The sequence below is a fragment of the Manis pentadactyla genome, chromosome 10, assembly GCF_030020395.1.
Source record: "Manis pentadactyla isolate mManPen7 chromosome 10, mManPen7.hap1, whole genome shotgun sequence".
Lineage (NCBI taxonomy): Eukaryota > Metazoa > Chordata > Mammalia > Pholidota > Manidae > Manis > Manis pentadactyla.
In genome coordinates, this window is record NC_080028.1 from 37,021,640 (window position 1) to 37,043,695 (window position 22,056).

Here is a 22,056-nt window from a genome sequence, read left to right on the forward strand (position 1 = left end):
TAAAGGGGAAATGTCTGGTAAATTACCAGTGTATTGAGTAATTTCCCCCAATTGAGGATGATTTGGAATAATCCTACCCAAAATACTCATCTCCAAATCATCTGACTCTCAGTATTTGAATATCCTAGAGAGAAACATGCCTCCAACAGCCTCCTCTGAGATTTCCTGGCAGTTCATGGCTATTTTCACCTGTTAATCCCTTATAATCTCACTTTAAGCCTAGGGTTGGGATTAGTGACACATTACAGATATTCTGGCACACTCTGTGGTACTAATGTTGCAAAGGAGGCCTCAGGGAGATCTGATCAATTAACTTCTTCCCAATTTTCATCTGCCCCTCCCTCAGCCGCTTACAGGAAATAGCCTAGTTTTTTCCTGAATAGGTGCAGAAGAGCACTCAATGCACTAAGGAAGTTTGGACGCAGTGGCAGAAACTGTTGATTGGCTAATCTAGATTCCATTTCCAATTCCCTTTCTTTCCCATCTCCACTATAGAAACTTGAAAAATGAAATATTATTTCTATTTTTAAAACACTTTTTTGTTTATTGAGGTATGATTTACATACAGTGAAATGCACAGATCTTAAGAGTAGAGTTCAATCAATTTCAACAAATTCATGCACTCTTATAACCCACACAATATCAAGATATAGAACATTTCCATTATTCCAGAAAGTTTTCTCTCTCTCTGCTTACCTTAACCACCTGCCTAATTTTTCATTTTGTCTAATTTTTCCATTATTGCCCTCTCATATTGATCATAGTTATTATAAATTCTTGATCTTGGTAATTTCAACATCCCTTGCCATATCTGAGTCTGCTTGCTCTGTCTCTTCAAACTGTTGTGTGTTTTTTGTTTTAATCCTTGTTTTGCCTTGCAATTTTTTGTTGAAAGGTGGGCATGATGTATTGGGTGAAAGGAGCAGTGGTAAATAGGACTTTGGTAATATAGTGGTAAGGTGTGGGGAAAAGAAAGCATTCTTTCCCCAGGTTGATTAGACTCTTACAAGATTCCAGAAGTTTAGGCTCTGAAAAAATCATTTCTTTTGAGAACATTCTGTTGTTAAGAACAGAATGCTCTGATACACATTAAAATGTTTACTCTCCCCCTCCCTCTGCCAGAGCACAGAGGATTTTTCTCTGATTTTCACTGTGAGAATTTGGTAGAGTTTCTAGAGGTAAAACTCACAAAAGTGTGGGTGTCCCCATAAGACGCTGGGTCCCCTTAGAGTTTTTAACTCTCAAATATACCACACTGAACCTCCAACAATTTGTCGTTTTCGGTTCAGGTTTTCTGACCCCAGAACTTGTTTAAAAATAATTAACGAAACCTCAAACAGTGTTGGTTGAATGCTTTGTTTTGAAGTGCTGTTGGCAAAAAGATGAGATTGAAAGATGACCCGTGTTGAGAGATGACACGCAGACTAGCATGGGGGTGGTTCTGGCTGGGGAACATTCTCCTTTTCTGATAGGATATCCAAAAGCGATTTTCAGTGCAAATTTCTAGGCAGATTTGGACAAATAAAAATAGATGTTGGACATTCATTCAAATCTTCCCAGATATACATGTCAGAATTTTAATTTTGACTTTTAGACAGAAACAGACTTTCTAAATTATGTTTTACACAACCTTGTTGTAAGGTCTGGCTGATCAGACATTCCATACCAGGTCTTATCTGTATGCAGAAGACTACAAAGTAAGGAAAAATTCCACAGAAACAACACTAACCAACTCAGTTATGATAATATTTTGCTAATTTGAAGCCACAGCAGAGACCCTCTGTCTTGGGTCTTGGATCACGTTGTTGTCTTGCCTTATTCCATGGTTGCCCATATGTGGGCAAGGATCTTGCTGCTGAACGGGTTGCTAGGCAGCAGCTTCAGAGCTGCTGGACACTTCTGAGGATTAGCGACCTCCCTATCTTCTGTTAGGCAGCTATAGGGTTTGAGGTCAAGGACATAGTAGAAGCAGAGCTTAGGAACTGCCATGCTGTACCTAACCCCAAAAGCTGATGGGAAACTTCCCAGTGAGCCAGGCTGGTTCTCCCTTCCCACGTGAGAAGCTCCATGACAGCAGGTCACCTATGGGCCTCCCTCACCACCCTTGAGTGAAGGCCAGATGAGGACCCATATCTGTACAGACCAGCTACATGCTTGATATGCAGAGTGGGCATTAGCATCCCAGTCACCTATGAATCAGGCCACCACCCAGACAAAATAGAGGACTCCCAATTAAATGTGAATTTCACATAAACAACCAAAAAAACCCAGTATAAGTATGTCCTTAATATTCCTTAGAGCATACTTATACTAAGTAATTATTTGTCATTTATCTGAAATTCAAATTGAATTGCACACCTTGTATTTTTATTTGCTGTATCTGGCACCCTACCTATCAAGTAGAACTACAGACAAGGGCAGTGGTGGCTGGGCTGCTGCTCCAGATTTCTAGTACAAAGGGGCACGTGATAGACAAGGACCAAACTCTAGATGCTTTTCTCCAAGCCATCCTTTCATTAACTAGCCTATGGGTTACATGGAACTATTTCATTTAGCTTCCAAATAATTAGGATTTTTGAGGTATTTTATTTCTAATTTAATATAGCATGTTCATAAAACATAACCTATATTATTTCAGTCCTTTTACATTGGCACAGCATATGTTCTGTATTTATGAATGTCCCAGGAACACTTGAAAATAATTTTTGTGGATAGTATCTTATAGTTCTTTGTACATCCTGAATGCAATTTCTTTGAGAGATATATGTATTGTATCTTTTCCCTGGTTGTGGCTTGCTGTTTTACTCCTTTAGTATTGTTTTTGTAGAGTAGAAATTGATACTTTTTTTTAAGGTAAGCAATGTGTTATGGTGTTTAAGAAAATTTGCCTACCCTCAAGTCATAATGATATATTCTATGTTCTTCTAACTATATTAAAATTTTATCTTTAGCATGTAGGACTATAATACTGTTGAAATTGATTTTTGTATATGGTGTGAATTAGGACTCACAGTAGAATATTGTTTCCCTTCTGGATGGTCAGCTGACCTTGCACCGTTCATTGTGCAAAGTCATCCTCTCCCTATTGCGTGGCAATGACACCACTGTTGTAATCGAGTGAGTCTATATGTGTTTTGTTTCTAAGTTCTATATATTGGCCCATTGGTCCATCTTTCAGTCTTTCCCCTATACCACAATCTCTTAATTAGTCTATTTTTATAATAAGTGCCAATATCTGGAACTGTAAAAACTTGTTTCTTCTTTTTCAAGATTGTTTTGACTATTTTAGACTGTTTCCATTTCCACACAAGTTTTAGACTAGGTTTTTCAATTTCCACAAAATACCAGCTGAAATTTTATTGAAATTTCTTTGAATCCGTAGTTCAATTAGGCAAACTGAAATGTTCACAATATTTCAATTTGGGGAAACTGACATTTATAATATTACATTTTCTGATCCATGGTATGTACCTTTATTTGGTTTCTGTAGTCATTTTCAATAAGGCTTTGTAGTTTTCTCTGTATAAGTCTTGCATATCTTTATTCCTAGATATCATATTTTTTCCAGTTCTAGCATTTTTAAAAATTGAAGTATGGTTGACACAAAATATCATATTAATTTCAGGTGTACAACATAGTGCTTCAAGATATCAGATTTTTGATGCTACTGGAAATGGTATCTTTAAATTTCATTTTCTAATTGTTTCTTGCTAGTATATAAAAATACAATTGATTTTATATTGATTTTCTAGTGACCTTGATAAATTCATTTATTAATTATGATAGTTTGGAGAATCTTTTGATTTTCTACATATATGATCATGTTATATGTGAGTAACTGAAATTTGTTTTCCTTCTTTCTAATCCTTAAGATGTTCTAATTTCTCTGTCTTGCCTTAATGCACTGGGTAGGATCTCCAGTATAATGTTGGGCAATTGTGGTGAATATAGTATCCTTGCCTTCTTCCTGATCTTCTGAGAAAGTTTTGATCATTCACTATTAAATAGAATATTCACTGTCACATTGTTTTGTTTTTGTATATCATTTGATTTTCTCCTTTTATCCTGTTAATATTATGTATTATATGATTGACTTTTTTGAATGTTAAATGACACTTACTGTAATGATGTTTGACAGCTTCTAAACCCCATACCTCACTCTTTCCCTTCTACCCTATCTGAGAAAACTGATAAGAAAGCTTAGAAGCCCCCTTCTTCATTTCTTCGTGAGTTGTGGGAACTCCAAAGCATACGTGGGAACCCTAAGCCTGGCCCTGTCCCTAACTGCCATAAAAACCCCACTCTCATCTCCTTGCCCTGCTCTCTCAAGTCATATTTGGACCAGCTTGGGAGGCCTTCCCTGCCCTCCTTAGAAAATCTTACTATGTGAGTAAAATACATTTGCATACCATCTTGGGGTGTGTGTGTGTGTGTGTGTGTGTGTGTGTGTGTGTGTGATCATCAGTCTCAGTGGCTGAAACAAATTTTGATTGGGAATCAATCCTGCCTTTGTGGGTGGTCACAATACTTGGGGCTGTGAACAGGACGTCTAGATGATGACTGTGACCACAAGGGCCTCCCTTCTCTTGCTTTGGCCTGCAGTCTGGCTCTGCTGTCTGCTTGTCAACGTGCACTCTGAGCTTCTGCTTTCTGGCTAGTGTACTCTGAGCTGTGTTGTTGCCCGCTGTCAAGCTTGCACTGTGAGCTGTACTGTTTTGTGCTACATTTACTGAGTTCTACCAAAGTCTCTGTTACATACTTAACAAACCTATGTCAGAAGCTTTAGTAATTGTCACTTAGGGACAGGAGTATGGGATTGAGGCCCTTCTTAAAGTGGCATTAGGTCATGTGATGCAGCCCAGACCTATCTGTGTGTCTTAGGGTTGAATTGTTTCTTGATCCCTCATAAATAATGACTGACACTAAAAAAGGGAACACCTGTTACCCTGTGGCCATTGGTGTGTGTCTGAAGCAGGTGTTGGCTGTCACTCTATGAAGGTCTCAGGGGAAAGACTGATAACCTGTGTAATAAATCATCCCCCCAGGTGATCATATTCATGTGGAGGAAGAGCAGTTACTGTGTGGCATGCTGAAACCACACTCTTAAAGGCAAATGGTTTACCTGGGTCCTACAAAATGCTTTCTCTGCTGATGTTGCCTATGCTTCTATTGCCAAAAAAAGATCCTCATTCTCAGGGCTATAAGGAAAAAATTATATAGTATACCTGTGGCACAAATAAAGGGTTAATTCAACTATTTCCATGGAGAAGGCCCAAAACCCTGATGATGATTCCTCTCTGAAGGAAAAAATTTATAGATATGACAGGATAGAGAGAAGCCCCCTCTCCACAAAGTATATCCCATAGTCACATAAAAGAAAAAGAGAGAGAGGGAGAGCAGGAGGGAGAAAGGGAAGGATGGGAAGATGGAGAAAGGAAGGGAGAGAGAGGAGGAGAGAGGGAGAGAGGAAGAGAATAAGAAAAGGACAAGGAAAGGGGGAAAAAAAAGGAAGGAAAGAAAGAAAAAAAACTGGAAATAATAAGAAACAAAAAACTAAAATATAATTTAGTGCAATTGGAAATCTGAAATTTACTAAAAGAATATGTACATCAAAAAGATAGAAAAGGACGTGGATTAGCTCTGTGCCTCTACCACATAGGTTCTGCATTAACCTCAATGTCTGCTGAGACACACCAATCAGCAAATCTCCACAGCCTTAATGCACACTGGAGCTCAATTCACACTTATGCCTAAGGATCGCACTACATTTAAGCAAGGCACCCCTGTTATCTTGGGGAAATAATTGAGCCCCAAATAGAGAACAAACAAGTAATCCTCACCTTAATCATCAAAACTATTGATTAGCCTAAATTTTGCATGAATAGCATCCATGGCCTCCTAAAATATCTCACAGTGGTCATAGACGCTGTAACCCAATGGGTAACAGATTACAATTAAATTAAGTTGCCTGATACTTACAAATTGGCTTGGTAAAATGGAACTCTATGGACATACCTACAGTTAAAATAGTTAATATGCCCCAATGTAAATTAAAACAGGACCATCAAATAGTGAAACTCATTATACAAGATCTATTGAGAGAAGGGATGATTATATCCATGGGTTCTCCATTCAACAACTCAATTTAGACTGTTTTTAAACTTGGAAAGAATAAAGATGACTTGTGGTGGGTTACCACAGCCTGAATGCCATGGTCACACCCATTAAGACCTCCTCCTATCCAATATTATTGAAATTGATGGCTTTATCCAATAAGCAACTGGTAAATACTTAGCTCTATGGATTTGGCTAACAATGTTCTGTTCAATACCCATTTCACCAACCTCTCAGTCACAGCTTGCTTTCACTTCTGAAGGGGCACAATACACCTTCACCCAGATGCTCATAGAATACCTCCACAGTTCTGCCACCTCAGTTAAACTCCTGAAATTATTTGATAATCTGAGGACCACTCCATCCCTGACTTCTTAAGAAATAGATATGAATTGTCTCAACATCCACAATACTAGAATAAGCCCAACATCTCTAGGCTTTTTTGGGTTCTGAAGGCAACATATTCTTTATTTATAAATTTTATTTAAGCTCATTTGTGCTGTCATTTGCAAAGGGCAGCACACCCTAAATGGGGCCCCTCTCCAACAAAAGGCTCTGAAATCTGTCCAAATTGCAATACAGTGGACTTCCCATTCGTGCCCTCCAGAGACTCCTTCATTCTAGAAGCTCTGGCAACCTCCCTCACGCCTCTTGGGGTCTGAACCACCCATGATGGCCACTTTCCCTTCAAGGTCATTCTGTTCACCCTGTGAATTAGCAAATGAACCAACGACATCTGGGCAGATCTACCCTCATCGGGTCGCTAGGCTGGTTGTAGACCTTGAAAAGACAATTCTGCACAACAGCTTATAAAAGTATTTTATTGAACCCACTCTGGAGGTAGTCAGAACCAGAACAAAATTTGGGATTGGGACAGGAACTCTGTTTTGACAGTTTAGATCCTAGAAAACTTTGGATTCTTCTCTTATCAAGGACCATGCTGCAGAGACCAAAAGGCTGATTTGAAGCAGAACATAGAATTGCGACATGGGAGACTGGAGACTGGGGATTAGACCCTACTGGAAACCGAAGAATGTGGTTCTGCAATAGGCTTGGTCTAGACTACACTCTAGAAAAAGAGAGACTTGGCCTGGGCATCCACCAGGAAGAGGCAGTCACCACGGGCCGGATTGCTGCACTTGGAAGCAGTGACTTGCAGAAGGCGCTTAGCTCTTGATGCTCTTCCGGGAGGAGGAGGTGGTGGAGACAAACTTGACGCTGGAGCTGCTGGCCCCACCACTGCCCAAGCCCACCCCCAGGCTTCGGCCACTGCCTGCACTGAAGCCCGCGCCCCCCGCACTGAGCCCACTGCCTAGACCAACACCCCCACTGCTGCTGGAATAGTAGCTTACACCACCACCTCCACCCAGGCCACTGCCAAGACCTCCACCCAGGCCACTGCCAAGACCTCCACTGAGGCCACCGCCAAAGCCACTGCCTCCGCCATATGAAGAGGAGATGCTGTTTGTGACGACAGCTGCAGAAAAAGGAAGAACTTGGTGAGATCAGTCTGTCAGATCCATACTGCATGTCCAGTTTACTTTCTCCTGCCGGTGCAGCACTGTACCTGGCCCCTTCACAGTGCAGCGAATGAGGTCCAGAGGAATTAAATCATTTAGCTGCAGTCCCTAACAGGAAGCTGGTGAACATTGCAGGCAAGGGATGGTGCTAAGTCCTCAGGGGGAAGGGGCAAGGCAGAGGGACAGGGTACAAGGTGTGTGAGATACAGGGCCTACACTTTAAGAGATAAGACATAAGGGATACAACTTCAGGTTTTCAATCTGTGTTCCTTCCCCTCCATCACCGGCTTCTTACTAATATTAAATAACCAAATGTTGGGATAGGAATGCTGGGTATCTAGAAACAACAGGGTTCTGAGTTACAGCAAGTATATCATATTATCATGATTGTGAATGTTCAGAGTTACTTACAGATGTTGACTGGCCCAACTCCTTCTCCACTCAGTCTAAAAGGAAAGAAAAATTAAGTAAGTGTTAAAAACTCCCCAAAAGACAGCATTAGTCTATGTGGGTAATTCCCACTGAGTTTATTCTGTAAGCAAGGAGACTGCATGCCCCCTAAAACTGCTTAGACAAAAAGATAGCCCTCTGGAGGGACTTCCCAATGAAGGGGACATGACCTAGAAGCAGGTTATCAAAGGAAGTTTATAATTCACGTTCCATTATATCAAAAGACTGAGAAAGAGGCTGTGGGAACCATGAACATGTATGAAGCAGTTTTTGCCTTGTAAGAGTTTACACTCTGTGAGAGTATTTGGCATGGAAAGAAATACTTCTAACAGGAAGTAGACAATGAGCAGTGTCAGAAGATTAAAAAAACCCTGGTTTGAGAATCCAAAGGGAGGTAAATTTGACTCAGCTGGAGTAATCATGAAAGAATTCCTGAAGGAAGAGGTACTTGAAGACATTTGTTGAGCTGCTTGATTATTTGAAGGAGAGACAGCATCCAAGAATAGGTGGGAATAGGGTTAAAAAAGTGAGTTGGGGCTACAACATGTAGGTCAGCTGCATGCCCAGGTGCCAGACTGAAACCAGATTAATAATGAATAATTACCCTGCACAAAGTAGTGGTCACTAGTGTGTGTGTGTGTTTTATAACCTGCGTGGAGAAGAAACTCTACCTTACCAAATGCAAGGCTCTCCTGGACCTGTGATATCAGCCACATGTTGCTCACCTGCACTCCTCGCCCTCCAGAAGCTTCCTGTAAGTGGCGATCTCCACGTCCAGGGCCAGCTTGGTGTTCATCAGCTCCTGGTACTCCCGCAGCAGCCGGGCCATGTCCTGCTTGGCCTTTTGCAGGGCGTCCTCCAGCTCAGCCAGCTTGTTCCTGGCATCCTTGAGGGCCAGCTCCCCACGCTGCTCAGCATCAGCAATGGCGGCCTGCAGGCTGGCGCACTACAGAGGGAAGGAAAGGAAGGTGTGGGGACACTTCAGTAGCTGAGCAGGGCATGAGATGTCTCTGAGATTCCAAGGAGAAGCCAGTACATTTGTCCTGGTCCTGGTGGAGGTAGATCGTTGAAATGCTGGTACTTGTTCCAGCTCTGTGTGTGTCTGCATGTGTATTTAGAAAGAGTAAAATAAAAAAAGGTCTCCCCTTCAGAGCTCAGCCCCCTTCCTTCCCTTCTTTCAGCCTCTCCTTACCTGCTTCTTGACATTGTCGATCTCGGCTCTCAGCCTCTGGATCATCCGGTTCATCTCGGAGATCTCATGCTTGGTGTTGCGGAGATCATCGCCGTGCCGGCCAGCTGTCTGCTGCAGCTCCTCATACTGACACCACCAGAAGAGGGGAAAGATACCGTATGTATATGAGAATGGAAATGCTTTCCGAAAGCTCATAGGCAGGAGCCACCAAGAGGTGGCAAGTAGTGGGGTCTGGGGTGGTTAGCTTTGTGAAGGTGGACCTGCTCTTAGTAGTTTCCCCTTTAGCACATTTGCTTTCCTAGAGACACTGGTGAGAGATTCAGGAAGAGACTCTTCTTAAGATTCTTAAGTTTATGTAGCAAATGTATTCATGACCATTTCATAACATCATAACCCAGCAGGTTATAGAAACCCATCCCTAGCATTTTTTCATGTCTGGAATTCTAGACATGTGCCCACCCCCTCCCTCAGAACACCCTCGCCACGGCACTCACCTTGGTCTGGTACCAGGACTCGGCCTCTGTCCGGCTGCGGTTGGCGATCTCCTCGTACTGGGCCTTGACCTCAGCAATGATGCTGTCCAGGTCCAGGTTGCGATTATTGTCCATGGACAGGATCACGGAGGTGTCCGAGACGTGTGTCTGCATCTGGGACAGCTCCTGTAGGGAGAGTCAAAGTCAGTCATCTGATTCTGTCTGATCTAATATCAGCTCCCTTCGAATCTTCCACTCATTGTGGTATGTCAACTTGAGAAGAAAAAATAACAACCACCTACCTCAAAAATGTAGATAAAACAAACAGTCCAACTCATTAGTAGATCTATTTTTTTTTTAAAGTCAACTCTGAACCTCCAAGAAACGCCTACCATATAACCTCTCAGACTCCCATATTCTTGGGTCATAGTTTAAAGAATCTAGTTGTGTGGTGTGCTGTATGGGAGAAAATAGAGAGGGGATGGTACTCCAGAAAGGGGAGGTGGCCAAGAAAGATATACTTGTGCCTCAAATAACTCACTCTACATCTTGCTCTGTAAAATGACTATTGAAGAGGTCTTTTGCTTTTCATTTGACTTAATCCTGGAGACCCAATTGCTGGTGGTGTTCCGGTGACATCTCTTTGGTTGCTGAATAGGGGGCATTTCTTACCGCCTCAAAGAACATCTTCATGAAGTTGATCTCGTCCATCAGTGCATCGACCTTGGCTTCTAGCTCCACCTTGTTCATGTAGGCAGCATCCACATCCTAGAGAAACAAGGATGGTTGGCACTGCACCCGATTTCCACCCCAAATTAAATGAATGACACCTTAAGGGAGCAGAGCCACAGTCCATGGTTTTATTCTACCCACGCACCTTCTTCAGCATCACAAACTCATTCTCAGCGGTAGTGCGCTTGTTGATTTCATCTTCATACCTGGTGGTAAAAGTGATGGGAAGTGCTCATCAGAGGATGAGGAACAGGGGAGGCCTGGGGTCCTTACTGCATAAAGTTAACTGTGGGCCTGCTTTCCCCTGGAACAGGCTTCTCACATCACTTAGGCCAAGAGGGAGGGAGGGGACACCGGTAGTGTGAGTCCCTGGGCCAGTCCTTAACCATTAAGAAACTGTTTTCTCTGTAACTCTCCTCCAGATCATCATTCTATTATTGCTATGAGTCAGTTCCTTCAAGAATATTCCTGTAGAAAAGCTGTGCTGTTTCTCCCCAAACTCCACATCTAGTCAATTTCTCTAGTGCTTTTTTCAGCCTTTTAAAAAAACAAAACCAAAAAACTAGCAGCCTGGCGCTGGGTCCTAAAGACTAAAGAAATTCTTTGAGCCACCAAGCTGGGTTATGTCATCAGCTCCTGTTTGGGGGAGAAATCCATCAAATACCTTTGCTGTGTTTGGGGGAGGAAAGCCCCAGACAGCAAGGATTACCTGACTACTTGTTCCACCAGGTGGTACCGAGGGCACTGAGCTTGCTGCTCTGGCTAGTGGCTAACTGCCTTGCAGAAGAGCTGAGCTTGGGGCTGCAATTTTCTCTTTCAGCACTTTGTGTGTACATGAAAGGTATATGTCTCTAGTCCATGGGGAAGGCAAAAGCAGTAGCCTGGTTATGAAGTACATCTGATGCCAAGAAGACCTCACCTGCTCCTGTCTTCACTCCACCACAACTCACTTGTTCTTGAAGTCCTCCACCAGGTCCTGCATGTTCCTCAGCTCCGAGTCCAGGCGGCCTCGCTCCCCCAGGATGCTGTCCAGCTGTCTCCTAAGGTTGTTGATGTACTGCTCGAACAGGGGCTCCAGGTTCTGCCTCACAGTCTTGGTGCCCTGCTCCTGCAGCAGGGTCCACTTGGTGTCCAGGACCTTGTTCTGCTGCTCCAGGAACCGCACCTGGAAGGGGCAGAGTTAGGAGATGGAAAAAGTTGGATTTCATGTTTCAATGATCAGTTCACCAGTTTTTCTCCCATTTCATGCTGTCTCCTAAACCTTTCCAGGTGCAGGGCCTGGCCCTGGTCCTAGGAGGGAAGGTCCAGATAAAGCTCCTAACCTCCCCTTTTATGGGAGACAGGACATCTATTCAGGGCACAGATTGCACTGTGCATGGTGGGGGGGAGAGCTGGCCCATGTAGTGGTGGCTTCAAAGGCACACAGGCTGCTGCCCCAAAGTCATCTACCTTTCTGTGCAATTAGCCCCTTTACATGAAGCACAGAATTCATCTCTTTGCCCAACGGTGATCAAGGAGCCCTTATGGGGTCATCTCTGAGGAAAAGAAATAAGACCCTCATTCTAAGCTGCCTGTCTAATTAAGAAAGTGGGCCACAAAGCCAGGGCACAGAAACAAATGGAAACATAACTGCCAACTGTGAAGGTATTTGAACAAAATCATAAAATCTTCCCTCTTCCCACTTTCTTTGGCATGAATTCCACACTCACAGTGGTTTTTCTCAACAGATCACAGCTCACCTTGTCGATGAAGGAGGCAAACTTGTTGTTGAGGGTCTTGATCTGCTCCCGCTCCTCAGTCCTCACCCGCTGGATGGTGGGGTCGATTTGCAGGTTCAGAGGAGTGAGGAGATTCTGGTTGATGGTGACCTCTTGGATGCCTCCAGGGGGACAGACGGGGAAACCAGGGCCACCAAAGCCACCGCCAAAGCCAGCGCCGCCCCCGAGCCCAAAGCCACCACCAGCTCCACCGCCGAAACCAAATCCGCTCCCGGCGCCGCCTGCAAAGCCATAGCCGCCTCCAGCCCCGGCGCCAAATCGGTTCCTGAAGCTGCCGCCGCTAGTACTGATGGAGATCCGCTTGGAGCCCCCCAGGTTGTAGAGGCTCCGGCTGCCATAGCCGCCCGCTCCACAAACACCCCCAAGGCTGACCCTGCCAAAGCCTCCACCACCACCCCCGGACCGGGACACAGAGGTGAAGCTGGTGCGGGAGATGGACGGGGTGATGGCCGAGGCGGCGCTGAAGCTGCGGCTGCCCCCACTCCGGACAGACACTTTCGACTGGAGAGACATGCTGGTGTTCCTGGCTGAGCAAGAGTACTGGGCACTCGGGGCTGGAGGTGCTGGTGAGAACAGAGCGCTGCAGGACACGGAAGGTGGCTCTGTGACCCAGGAGCTGCGATCCCCCCCTTTTATCCTCTAGACCTGGGCTGGGCGGGAGAGCTGTGGAGCTGCAAATGATTAAGTGGGCTGGGCATGCCTGGGGGGCAGCTGTGAGCTCACCGACACACCTGCACGGTGGAGCGGTGTGCAGACGCTTTCCTGCTGGCAGGTTCTGCTCGGATAGGAATAACCTTGCCTTGCAGCACTGATGTCTTGGCAGCAGGTCGGCAACAATGCCAGCAAATCTATCTTCCCTATGGGGGGCCCAGGACTGTGAGCAGCCCGATGACACCAGGAAGCAAGGGGAGTTTGGCCAGTGCCCTGAGGGATCCTTTTAGGACTAGGGATATTGCCAACCATCCCAGTACGAAGTACACTGGCCACAAGTGGGGAGCAAAGTGAGTCCCCCACTGGCTGTGATCTGCTCTTCTCACTCTTCCAGGCAGGAGATTCAGCAGCTGGAAAGGCAACCCTGGCCAGGTATCTCAGCTGTGTGCTGGAGGGGAAAATAGACTTCTGTCCTTTACTGCAAAATTCCCTTTCTTGGGGGTGGTACATAGTTATCCCAGAGCCCAGTGGGCAGATTCTCCTGCAAGACTCAGTCCAAAGGGCTTCCCAAGCCCAGGCTTCAGAAACAGAGAATGTGGGACACACTCAGCCACAGGAATATTCCACTTGGCTCTCTGCAGGGAGAGAACTCTAAAGCTCCTCCTAATTCTGCATTTTCTGTGACTTTGACCTTTTCCCTTGCTCGATGTTTGGTCTGGGCAGGACCTTGCAGGGGCTCAGCAAACCCAGGGGTCCCCTGCGATCTCTCACAGAAAGTCCTGAGGCTCAGCCTGGCAGTCACGTCTCTCTTCAGGGGGAGTTGCTCTGCCCCCTGAGGTGTGTTCCAGCAAGCCCTCAGTTATTCCACTAGGGAAGAAATGAGTCATTGTATCTGTTGATACAGGCTGAAAGCCGCCACAAACACATACCTGCAGGAGCTTCTAATCTCATCAGAAACATGTTGAGGATCTGCCGGCCTGTTATAACGGTGACCCGCCCATTCCAAGCAGCGGGAATTGCCATACTCTCTCTAAGCTCCAGCCTGAGCTGGAGGAAAACAACTCAGGGCCAGGGAAATGGAAAACAGAATTCTAATTTGCAATTCGATTGTGGACTGTCCTGCCAGATAGCCTAGACAGAGCAAGTCTGGGGGACCAGGCAGCTGGCACAACAATCTGCCACATCAGGGAGGACCCCCACGAGATCCCTTTGCCTGTCCAGGTGGGCTGCGACCCCAGGTGGAGGACAGGGGCTCTGGCTAGGTGTTAGCAAGTGTCTGCACTAAACCACACCCCCACTTTTTGCCTGCAGACCTGAGGGGAGCCACCTCTCTGCCTCCTGAAAACAGAAGCAAGGCTCTAAGTCAGCACAGTGTTAAGAGCCATCAGGGGCACCCCTGGGCTGGGGCTGGAGGTAGAGGTGGGTGGGGATGGGTTTGAAGCCTCAGGCCTGAGGGGCTATCTTCTCAAGAATAAAGAATGAGGGCAGAACCTGGGCTCAGGAACCTCTACTCAGGGCCTGTAGTTGTCCGTGAGGGAGCCTTGGCTGTCAGGAGATGACTCTGGGATGCTGGGGATCAGAAGAGATGTGCTTGCTCACCAGAGGACTGTGATGAGCAAGCAGGGGACAGGTAAATCCAGACAGATGGATGGATGGCCAGAGCTGGCTTCCCAGGTCTTGGGCAAGGAGGTTGGGGCTGCCTCCCTTTTGAAGCACTCCTGAGACTCTCAGAGATGAATTTTACTGGGTTCACCGATTTCACACTGTTTTGCCTGTCAGGGAACAGATGTGAGTGCCTTGGGGACACTGAGACATATTGGGGGACCTTCAGCCCCTGACCGAACAGATCAAAGCTTGCAGCAGATGTCTGGGGACCCCTAGCATGAGCCCTCCATCTCCTCTGGAAGACCACCATCAGGGTATGCCCCCACCCCACACATCCTGGCTGTGGTCCCTGCTGTCCTCAGGGGAACCCCACCCCTTCTGATATGCCGGGACATTCTTCTCCCCATTCCTCCTCCTCCCAGCCGTGCTGTGAAAGCAGAAGGGCTCAGGGGAACAGGAATGCATTCTGGCCACTCTGACAATTGCTAGAATGTGCTAAGCTTGGATGGTGTCAAGGACCAAGGTGTGTGGGTGGTGAGTAACTGTTGCAGGGAGCATTTGGGTGCCTGACTCAGGTGACACCCTTCTGTCCGAAGTTTGTGGGAACCCTCCTGCAAGCAGGCAGGGTAACACCTCCCATGGTGCCAGATCTGGACAGGTATAAATAATGGGGAGCCAGGCACCAGCACCACAAGAGTGTGGGAGAGTCCCACCCCTGCCTGGAATTTCATGTGGCATGACACAGAGCTCACAGAACTTCTCTGCTGAGCACCCAGAGAGGCAGTTACCACGACTTGGCAGGACATGTTAATTAGCTTCTCCAGGCATCTTTTTTCCCATCAGCAAAAGACAGACGCAGGGGTAAGTGAGCTCTAGTGGCTGGCCCTGCTGGTCTCCCTGGTGGAGGGGGATAAGGACAACTGCCCTGGCCTCCATCACAGAGGTGTGCAGGGACATGCCTCGCAGACCAGCAAAGGGCGGGATTGGCCTGGTGTCCATGGGGCAAGGATTAGGCAAATCGTGCAATACCAGCCCAGGTCTCCTTCCCAGGAGCCCCCGCCACAATCCGTACGCTTTCAATAGAAGATGTGTGGAATAGCACATGTTCAACATAACACATATTTAACAGAAGATGGTTTTCCACACGTCCCCTTCTAAGTAGGTCTCACCAGGTAGTACACACTCCAAAGATTGTGAACACAGCTGGCTCCACTTTGCACGCTCAGCCCAGCCTGGCAAACTGCAAGTGCTCAGCAAACATTTTCTGAATTGATTCGACAGATGTAAGGTCATCTCCCTCTACTTCTTCCCCAGATCGTTGTGTCAGGTCCAGCCCCATGCCAAGCCCCTGTCCTGTCCACCTGCTTCTGTCCTCAGCTTCCTGTCCAGAGAGTGGGTATCTTGTCCCCTTCACCTTGAGCACCCTCTGAAGTCAAGAGTTCAAAGACTTTGGTATGTCACTGACCCTTCTTTCCTTCCTTAGACTTCCCTCCACTCCTCTCTCCCCACCCTGGGCCCTGAAAGTACTGTATGCCTGAGCCCACCTGTAGCTCCCATGTCCTGTCTCAGCCCCCTCCAGGAGAGAAAGAGAGCTGTAGTATCCTCATCTTTGCAGACCTCTATCCCATGTGTGTTCAGCACAAAACATGGGGAGCAATAGTTGGGGTATGAGTCACCTCTTCACTGGGCCATGGTTGGCAGCCCCATCTGGGGGCGCAGGGCCAGCTTCGGCAGGGTGGGGAGGGCAGGTGGAGTGCTGCACCAGCCCCAGCAGCTCCTCACAGAGCCCTTGCCTCAGGCAGGAACTGAGGGAAGAATTTTCTTGTCTCCACCCAAAGCCAGTGGGAATCCTGCCCGCACCCCAACTCTGGGTCCCAGCTTTGATGTCAGTTGGATTCCCAGGTTGCAGGGGCAGAGAAGAGACTGGCCTCTCTGTGGAAAGGGGAGCTAGATACCCCACCCCTCCCTCATGTTGGGCTGTCTGGCTGAGGCTGCCCCACCTGTCCTCTCTAGGACTTCAGACCCCATATCTCAGAATAGGCCTGGCTGGAAATGCAAATGTGTACAGGTAGAGCAACCATCCAGCGAAGGCTGGGGCGGGTTTCAGAGCCAGCGTCCTGCTGCCATTTTTTGGGTCATGGTGACAAGGGGGCCCTTGGAGTTGAGTTAGCTTGTGCAAGGGAATCACACATATTGTGGTTCACAGCATCAGTACTGAAGTTCATGGCCCCACCTGGTCTACCTCTTCGTCCTAATCCAGCCATTGACCTGTTGGGACCCTGGACACATGGCCCAGCCTTTTACTGCAGTTTTCCTCATGGGTGCTGGGAGATAAGCAGTCTGCAGATACAGAAGGCGAGGGGCCTGGGCTCCCTGGAGGGCCGTGCAAGCTGGCCTTGTAATTGTGAGCTGGCTAGAGACAGCAGAAAGGGTGCTGCAGTACACAGGGGGCTGTGGGGCAAAGCCTCGGCTCCCACCCCTCAGATTTAGTAGGCGATCGGTGCTTGTGGGGTGAGAGCTGCAGAGCGGAGCTCTCGCTTCCCTCCAACAGGTCTCTGCAAGTCTGGGGAATGTTCTTCCCTCATTGAAGGGTGTTTTGCCAATGACATACCAGTCTTTGAAAATCCCCCTCAGTTGATTGAAACTACGGGCGGGAGATCAACAAATACTTTAATTAGTCAGAAGTATTAAAAAAAGGATATATAGAAAAACCCTCTGAGCTTTGCTTTCTCATGAGGGTGGTTTTATTTTTTTAATAAATGCTCTCATAGGACTTGCCATCTGCCAGGCATTGTCCTACAAACTCCACATCCATATTTGCCATTTTCTTGGCATTTGCTTTGGTCCTTATGCATGGCTGTGAGTGTGCCTGGCCCTTGGAGAATCTGCAGCCTTTCCCTCCAACAGAGAGGTAGGGACGCCGTGCATTTACACCAAGCTTCCCTGCTTCTGGGGTCGGAGGCAGGCAAAGAAGCTTTTTTATTTTATCAACCTGCCCATGTTTTCTCCCTGCTCCTCTCTGTTCCCACCACAGTAGCCACAACTAGGGAAGGAAAATGGAGGTAGAGGCTGCAGCTACCTTCTCGCGGTTTCTGCCTGGCCACCCAGCTTCCCCGTCCTGGGGAGGTAGGGCAAGGCGCAGGGGACAGAGCCTTGTTCCCATCTGGCTTTCCCTTTGCTTTGGATGAGCTCCCATCACAGGGGTGAGTCAGTACAGACATGATAATACAATGGGGAAGAAAGGAAAGCAGACCATGGCACTGAGGCTGGTGATGTTACCTTCCCAGGGCCAGCCTGGGAAACACATTTGGAGTTTGGACAGCCCAGAGGCAAAGGGACTCTTTCCCGGCCCCTCTGCATACATTCATAGTGCCTGTCTTCTCATCCCAAAGGCACAGAGACCACTGGCCTTGCTTGCTGTCCACTGGGCTCAACAGCCACCGTCAAGGGCTCATGAACATAAGTCAGCTCTTTCCAAGGGAGACACATCAAAAAGAAGGGAGGAAACCCCTGTGCCAATCTTGTAATCATTCCCTCATCAATATGTACATTTTGAGCAATTGTGGGATGTCATGCACTGGGCCCCCACAATGGGGGTACAACAGTGAATAGGACAGGCCCATGGCGGAGATGCAGGGTCTGAGGACAAGCCTGGGTGTCCTGCCTGATCTTGCCAGGCCCAGGACAGTAGCCCATACCACTCACCTGGTGACGGGAGGGCTGTGTAAACGCCGGGTGAGGGAATCCTGCCTGACTTGGTTTCAGGAAAAACTCAGTTCCCACAAGCCGTCCAAGACAAGCCTTAGCCAGACATTCCAATGGGAATCTTCTGACTCTGATTCTGCCCCAACCTCTCCCAGCAATGCCCAGATGTCCCTTACTGATTCGTTCATAGAGGAGAAGGCTGAGTTCAAAGAAGTAAAGACCTAACCCTCAGCAAGGTGGGCTCAGAGCCAGGACTAGGGCTGGGCCTGAGCACTGCCCTGCTTTCATGCCAAGAGGGGCAGTTACACGGAGTGTTCTCTGGCTCTGGCTCTCTGGCTCTTTCCTTCTCTTGCTGTCTCTCTGACTCTCTCTCTCTCTCTCTGTCTTGGCTTCTAATACATTAGGCAAAGACCCAGATGCTTTCTTGGACATTGTCTTCCAAATGTGTGAGACATGTCTGATGACCGCTACATAGTGCGTCTCTCTAAAATTCTGGTCTTTCCATGATCCCAAAACAGCTCACAACACAGGATAGGGCAGTGCCCAGGCTGTGCTCCATGGCACGGTAGAAGACAGTAACAAGAGCTGCGCTTCTGTAGCACCAACTGTGTGCCAGGCATGATGCTGCATTACTGACTCATTTACTCCTCACAACCTCATGAGGCAGGCCTATTATTACCCCTATTTTACAGATGAGGAAACTGAGGCCCAGACAGGTTGAGTTGCTGTTAAGTGACAGCCTAGATATGAATCCAAGCAGGTGTGACTCCAAAAGCCTTTGTTTTCACCATTGTTGGTGCTCAGGTCGTCAGCACCTGACCCTGACTCGACTCTGAAGAGGACTCCAATAGCAGCTCTGGGCTCCAGCCAGCCTGGGAGGGCAGCAAATGCCGAGGGCTGCAGATGCCACCCGGCTATCAGTGTGTCTCAGCATTTTCCAGCAACCCTGAAGGACAGGAAGCTCTATCCTTGAGGATAGATAGTGGGGTAGATTCTTGGGGAGACCCTCCCCCCTCCAGAGTGCTAGGACCGGGGGTGGGGCAGCTGAGACTTGGGCAGGATTCCAGTGGTTTGACTCACCCTATACGATATCTCTGAGGATGATGCTTGGGGATATCCTACTGCCCCTCTTCTCCCTACTTCCCTGGCACCAGACGTAGGGCAAAGGCCCAGGTGCCTCTGGGGCAGTCCCTTCCAGATGGCCGAGATGTGTCTGACACACCACTTCCCCAGCACCACAGGTGTGGCCTGGAGTCCCGGTGCAGCTTTCAGCTTTTCCTTCTATTTCTCATCTCTCTGTAGCAACTTCCTAGGGCCTCGGCACCCAGACAGACCCCACAGAACTTTGCTCCGGTTAAGCAGAGACCGTGAACAGGAGGGGATGGGATGGGATGACCCAGCCTGGGGGTTATTAGGCATTTTTGATTCCTGGGTTTGGCCAGGCTACCCAGGGGCCTCCTAGGGATTAGACCAACTCCAGAAGCAAGACTGCCCCACTCAGAAAGGAAATTAACCCTGTTTCTCTCAGATACGTAGTGTCATTTCTTTTGGTGACTGGGCCTGATTTCCTCCAGCTCTTACTTGAAATGAGCAGCGGCTGGCGTCCCGCTGTGTGCCTGACATGGTGCTGAGAGTCCACATGCCTGATCTTCTGTACCACTCACATTATCCACAGGCAGTACAGCACTTCTATTGTCCCTGTTTTCTGAACCTCAGAAAAGAAATGTGTCTTATCTAAGGTCACCCAGCTAATAAGTGTCAAACCCGAGATTTGAGCCCAGGTCTGGCTGTTCTTATAGCCTATGTTCTCAACCAGCACCTGAGTGGTGGTGCCTAGGGGACCTTGAGGAGCCCAGCACCCCTTTACTTCCCATGAGCAGCCCATATACCAGAGCCTCCTCAAATACATGGGCCACCTAAACGAAAATGTGTGCCGCTCTGCAAACCAGCTTTGAGACAGCTCTGCCACACCATTGCCTCTTTCCACCTAGACCACAGCCCCTACACGCCAAGCCCTGTCCATGAAGAAATTCTGGAGGCACCACAAGGACCGTCGGCACTGTGATGCCCCTGTGGTGGGACTTCCAACTCTCAGGATCCGTGAGGCCTGAGGGCGCTCTCCTCACCCATCAGCTTTCCCAGGCAGGGTGTGTGCCAAGAAACAAACATGTGAACAAAAGCTCCATTCACGATGACCCCCTCCCCGCCCCCACTGGGCCCTGCTTCCCTCCTCAGTGGCCCAAGAGTCCCGACTGGTTTTGGAGTCTGCCCCAAGGGCTTGTCCCACCCATCAGCCTCCTCAGTTTCCAGGCCTCCCCAGAAAGAACAGGGAGTCACTCGGTGGTTATCAATGCCTTGCAGCCAGAATGTCCTGACCCACCCAGCCTCTTGGTCAGTCTCCAGCCACCAGGTGTCCTGGGCATCCCTGAGGGCTGGGCCCTCTCACTTGGCGCCAGCCAAGGCCTCCTGCAGGTTGGCACACTGCCCTCAGCGGAGAACAATAGCACGTTATGGTCTGTAAAACCTCAGGCAGAACCTGGCTCCATTGTTCTACATCTGGAAAATGATCTCAATAACCCTGAGAAGCGGACTTACCCCTAGTCCCTTGGTGCAGTGTGGTCCTGCTTTGTTCAGGGACACACAGTAGCCTCCTGTGGGCCTTGTACTCGCCTCCTCATCCCCTCTGGGTCCCTCCTACCACCTCTGGTGGGCAGAATAACGGCCCCCAGAGATGTGCACACTCTAATCCGCAGAACCTGTGGGTATGTTATGCTACAACACAAAGGAAAATTGAGGCTGAAGAATGTATTCAAGGTCATTATCCTAAAATCCACCTTAAAACCAGGACATTATTCTATATTATCTAGGTAGGTCCAGTGTAATCCCAAGGGTCCTTAAATGTGGAGGAGGGAGGCAGAAGGTCAGAGTGACGTCAAACGAGAAGAACTTGACCACTGTTGCCGACTCGGAAGGAAGGAAGGGGGCCTTGAGCCACGGAGCATGGGCAGCCTCCAGGAGCTGGTAAAGGCAAGGGGTGGGTTCCCCCGAGCGCCTCCAGAAGGGATGCTAACACCTTAATTTCAGCCCAGTGAGACCCATTTCAGACCCTGACCTCCAGAACTATGAGGTAATAAGTTTGTGTTGTTTCACCGCTGAGGTTTTGGTAATTTGTTACGGCAGCGACAGAAAACAAATACAGCGTGCCCACCCAGATTCTGCTCTGGGACTGGGAATCTGCTGTTACACTCCACGCCACACCCACTTTACCACTCCCAACTCCAAGACCTCTTCCCTGCCCCTCTACCTAGCCTGCCCCTCCCTCTTTCTGAACCCAGTTCCTCACAGCTCCCCTTCAAAAGCGTCGCACTGCAGAGGATCGCCTTTTATCTCCTTTATGCAACCATTCCACATGCTGGACCAGGCCCGGACCAGGTTATGGAACAACCTACATCCACTATCTCCTGGGGGCCCCTGCTGGATGCGTGTTTTCTGCCTCATGGGATGCACGCATTCTGGGTTTTTGTCCACTGGTCTCAGTTGGAGATTCTCTCTGGATTGGGTCCCTCAGTGCCTTCCTCAGGGCTGATCTTTCCCTCCAGACTCTGCCACATTTCCTGGCACCAAGGCTCAGCGAGGAGCTGTTCCCAGGCTGCTTGGTGAAGAGCTCCACACTTTGCCAGGCTTCATTTTTTGTTTTTTTCTTGAAGGGATAGGTCTCTCGGCAGCTCAGGGACATTTCCTGACCACTGACTTCTCCCACCACCGTTTCTGTCCACCTTGGTCCCCCCCCACCATTGCCTGCCACCAGCTATGGGTCTTCACACTGGTGAGGCCAG

General features: G+C 48.1%; 1 protein-coding gene across 1 annotated transcript; it reads right to left on the reverse strand.

Annotated features, from left to right (window-relative positions):
• Window positions 1-6,916: 6,916 nt before the first annotated feature.
• Window positions 6,917-12,873, reverse strand: KRT5 (keratin 5). The gene is made up of 9 exons (XM_036915167.2): window positions 12,221-12,873; window positions 11,432-11,646; window positions 10,627-10,687; window positions 10,422-10,517; window positions 9,771-9,935; window positions 9,277-9,402; window positions 8,810-9,030; window positions 8,046-8,080; window positions 6,917-7,591 (listed from the first exon to the last, which is right to left on the reverse strand). Exons 1-9 carry the CDS (start codon window positions 12,770-12,772, stop codon window positions 7,281-7,283), a joined length of 1,782 nt encoding a protein of 593 aa, XP_036771062.1. The 5' UTR covers window positions 12,773-12,873; the 3' UTR covers window positions 6,917-7,280.
• Window positions 12,874-22,056: the final 9,183 nt, after the last annotated feature.

Excerpts from the sequence above, each read along its gene's own strand:
- KRT5 (XM_036915167.2), bottom strand. The coding sequence starts at position 12,772 with ATGTCTCTCCAGTCGAAAGTGTCTGTCCGGAGTGGGGGCAGCCGCAGC. Across the intron at positions 10,518-10,626 it reads AGTTTGTGATGCTGAAGAAG|GATGTGGATGCTGCCTACAT; the intron begins GTGCGTGGGTAG and ends TTGTTTCTCTAG. Across the intron at positions 9,403-9,770 it reads AGTCCTGGTACCAGACCAAG|TATGAGGAGCTGCAGCAGAC; the intron begins GTGAGTGCCGTG and ends TGGTGGTGTCAG.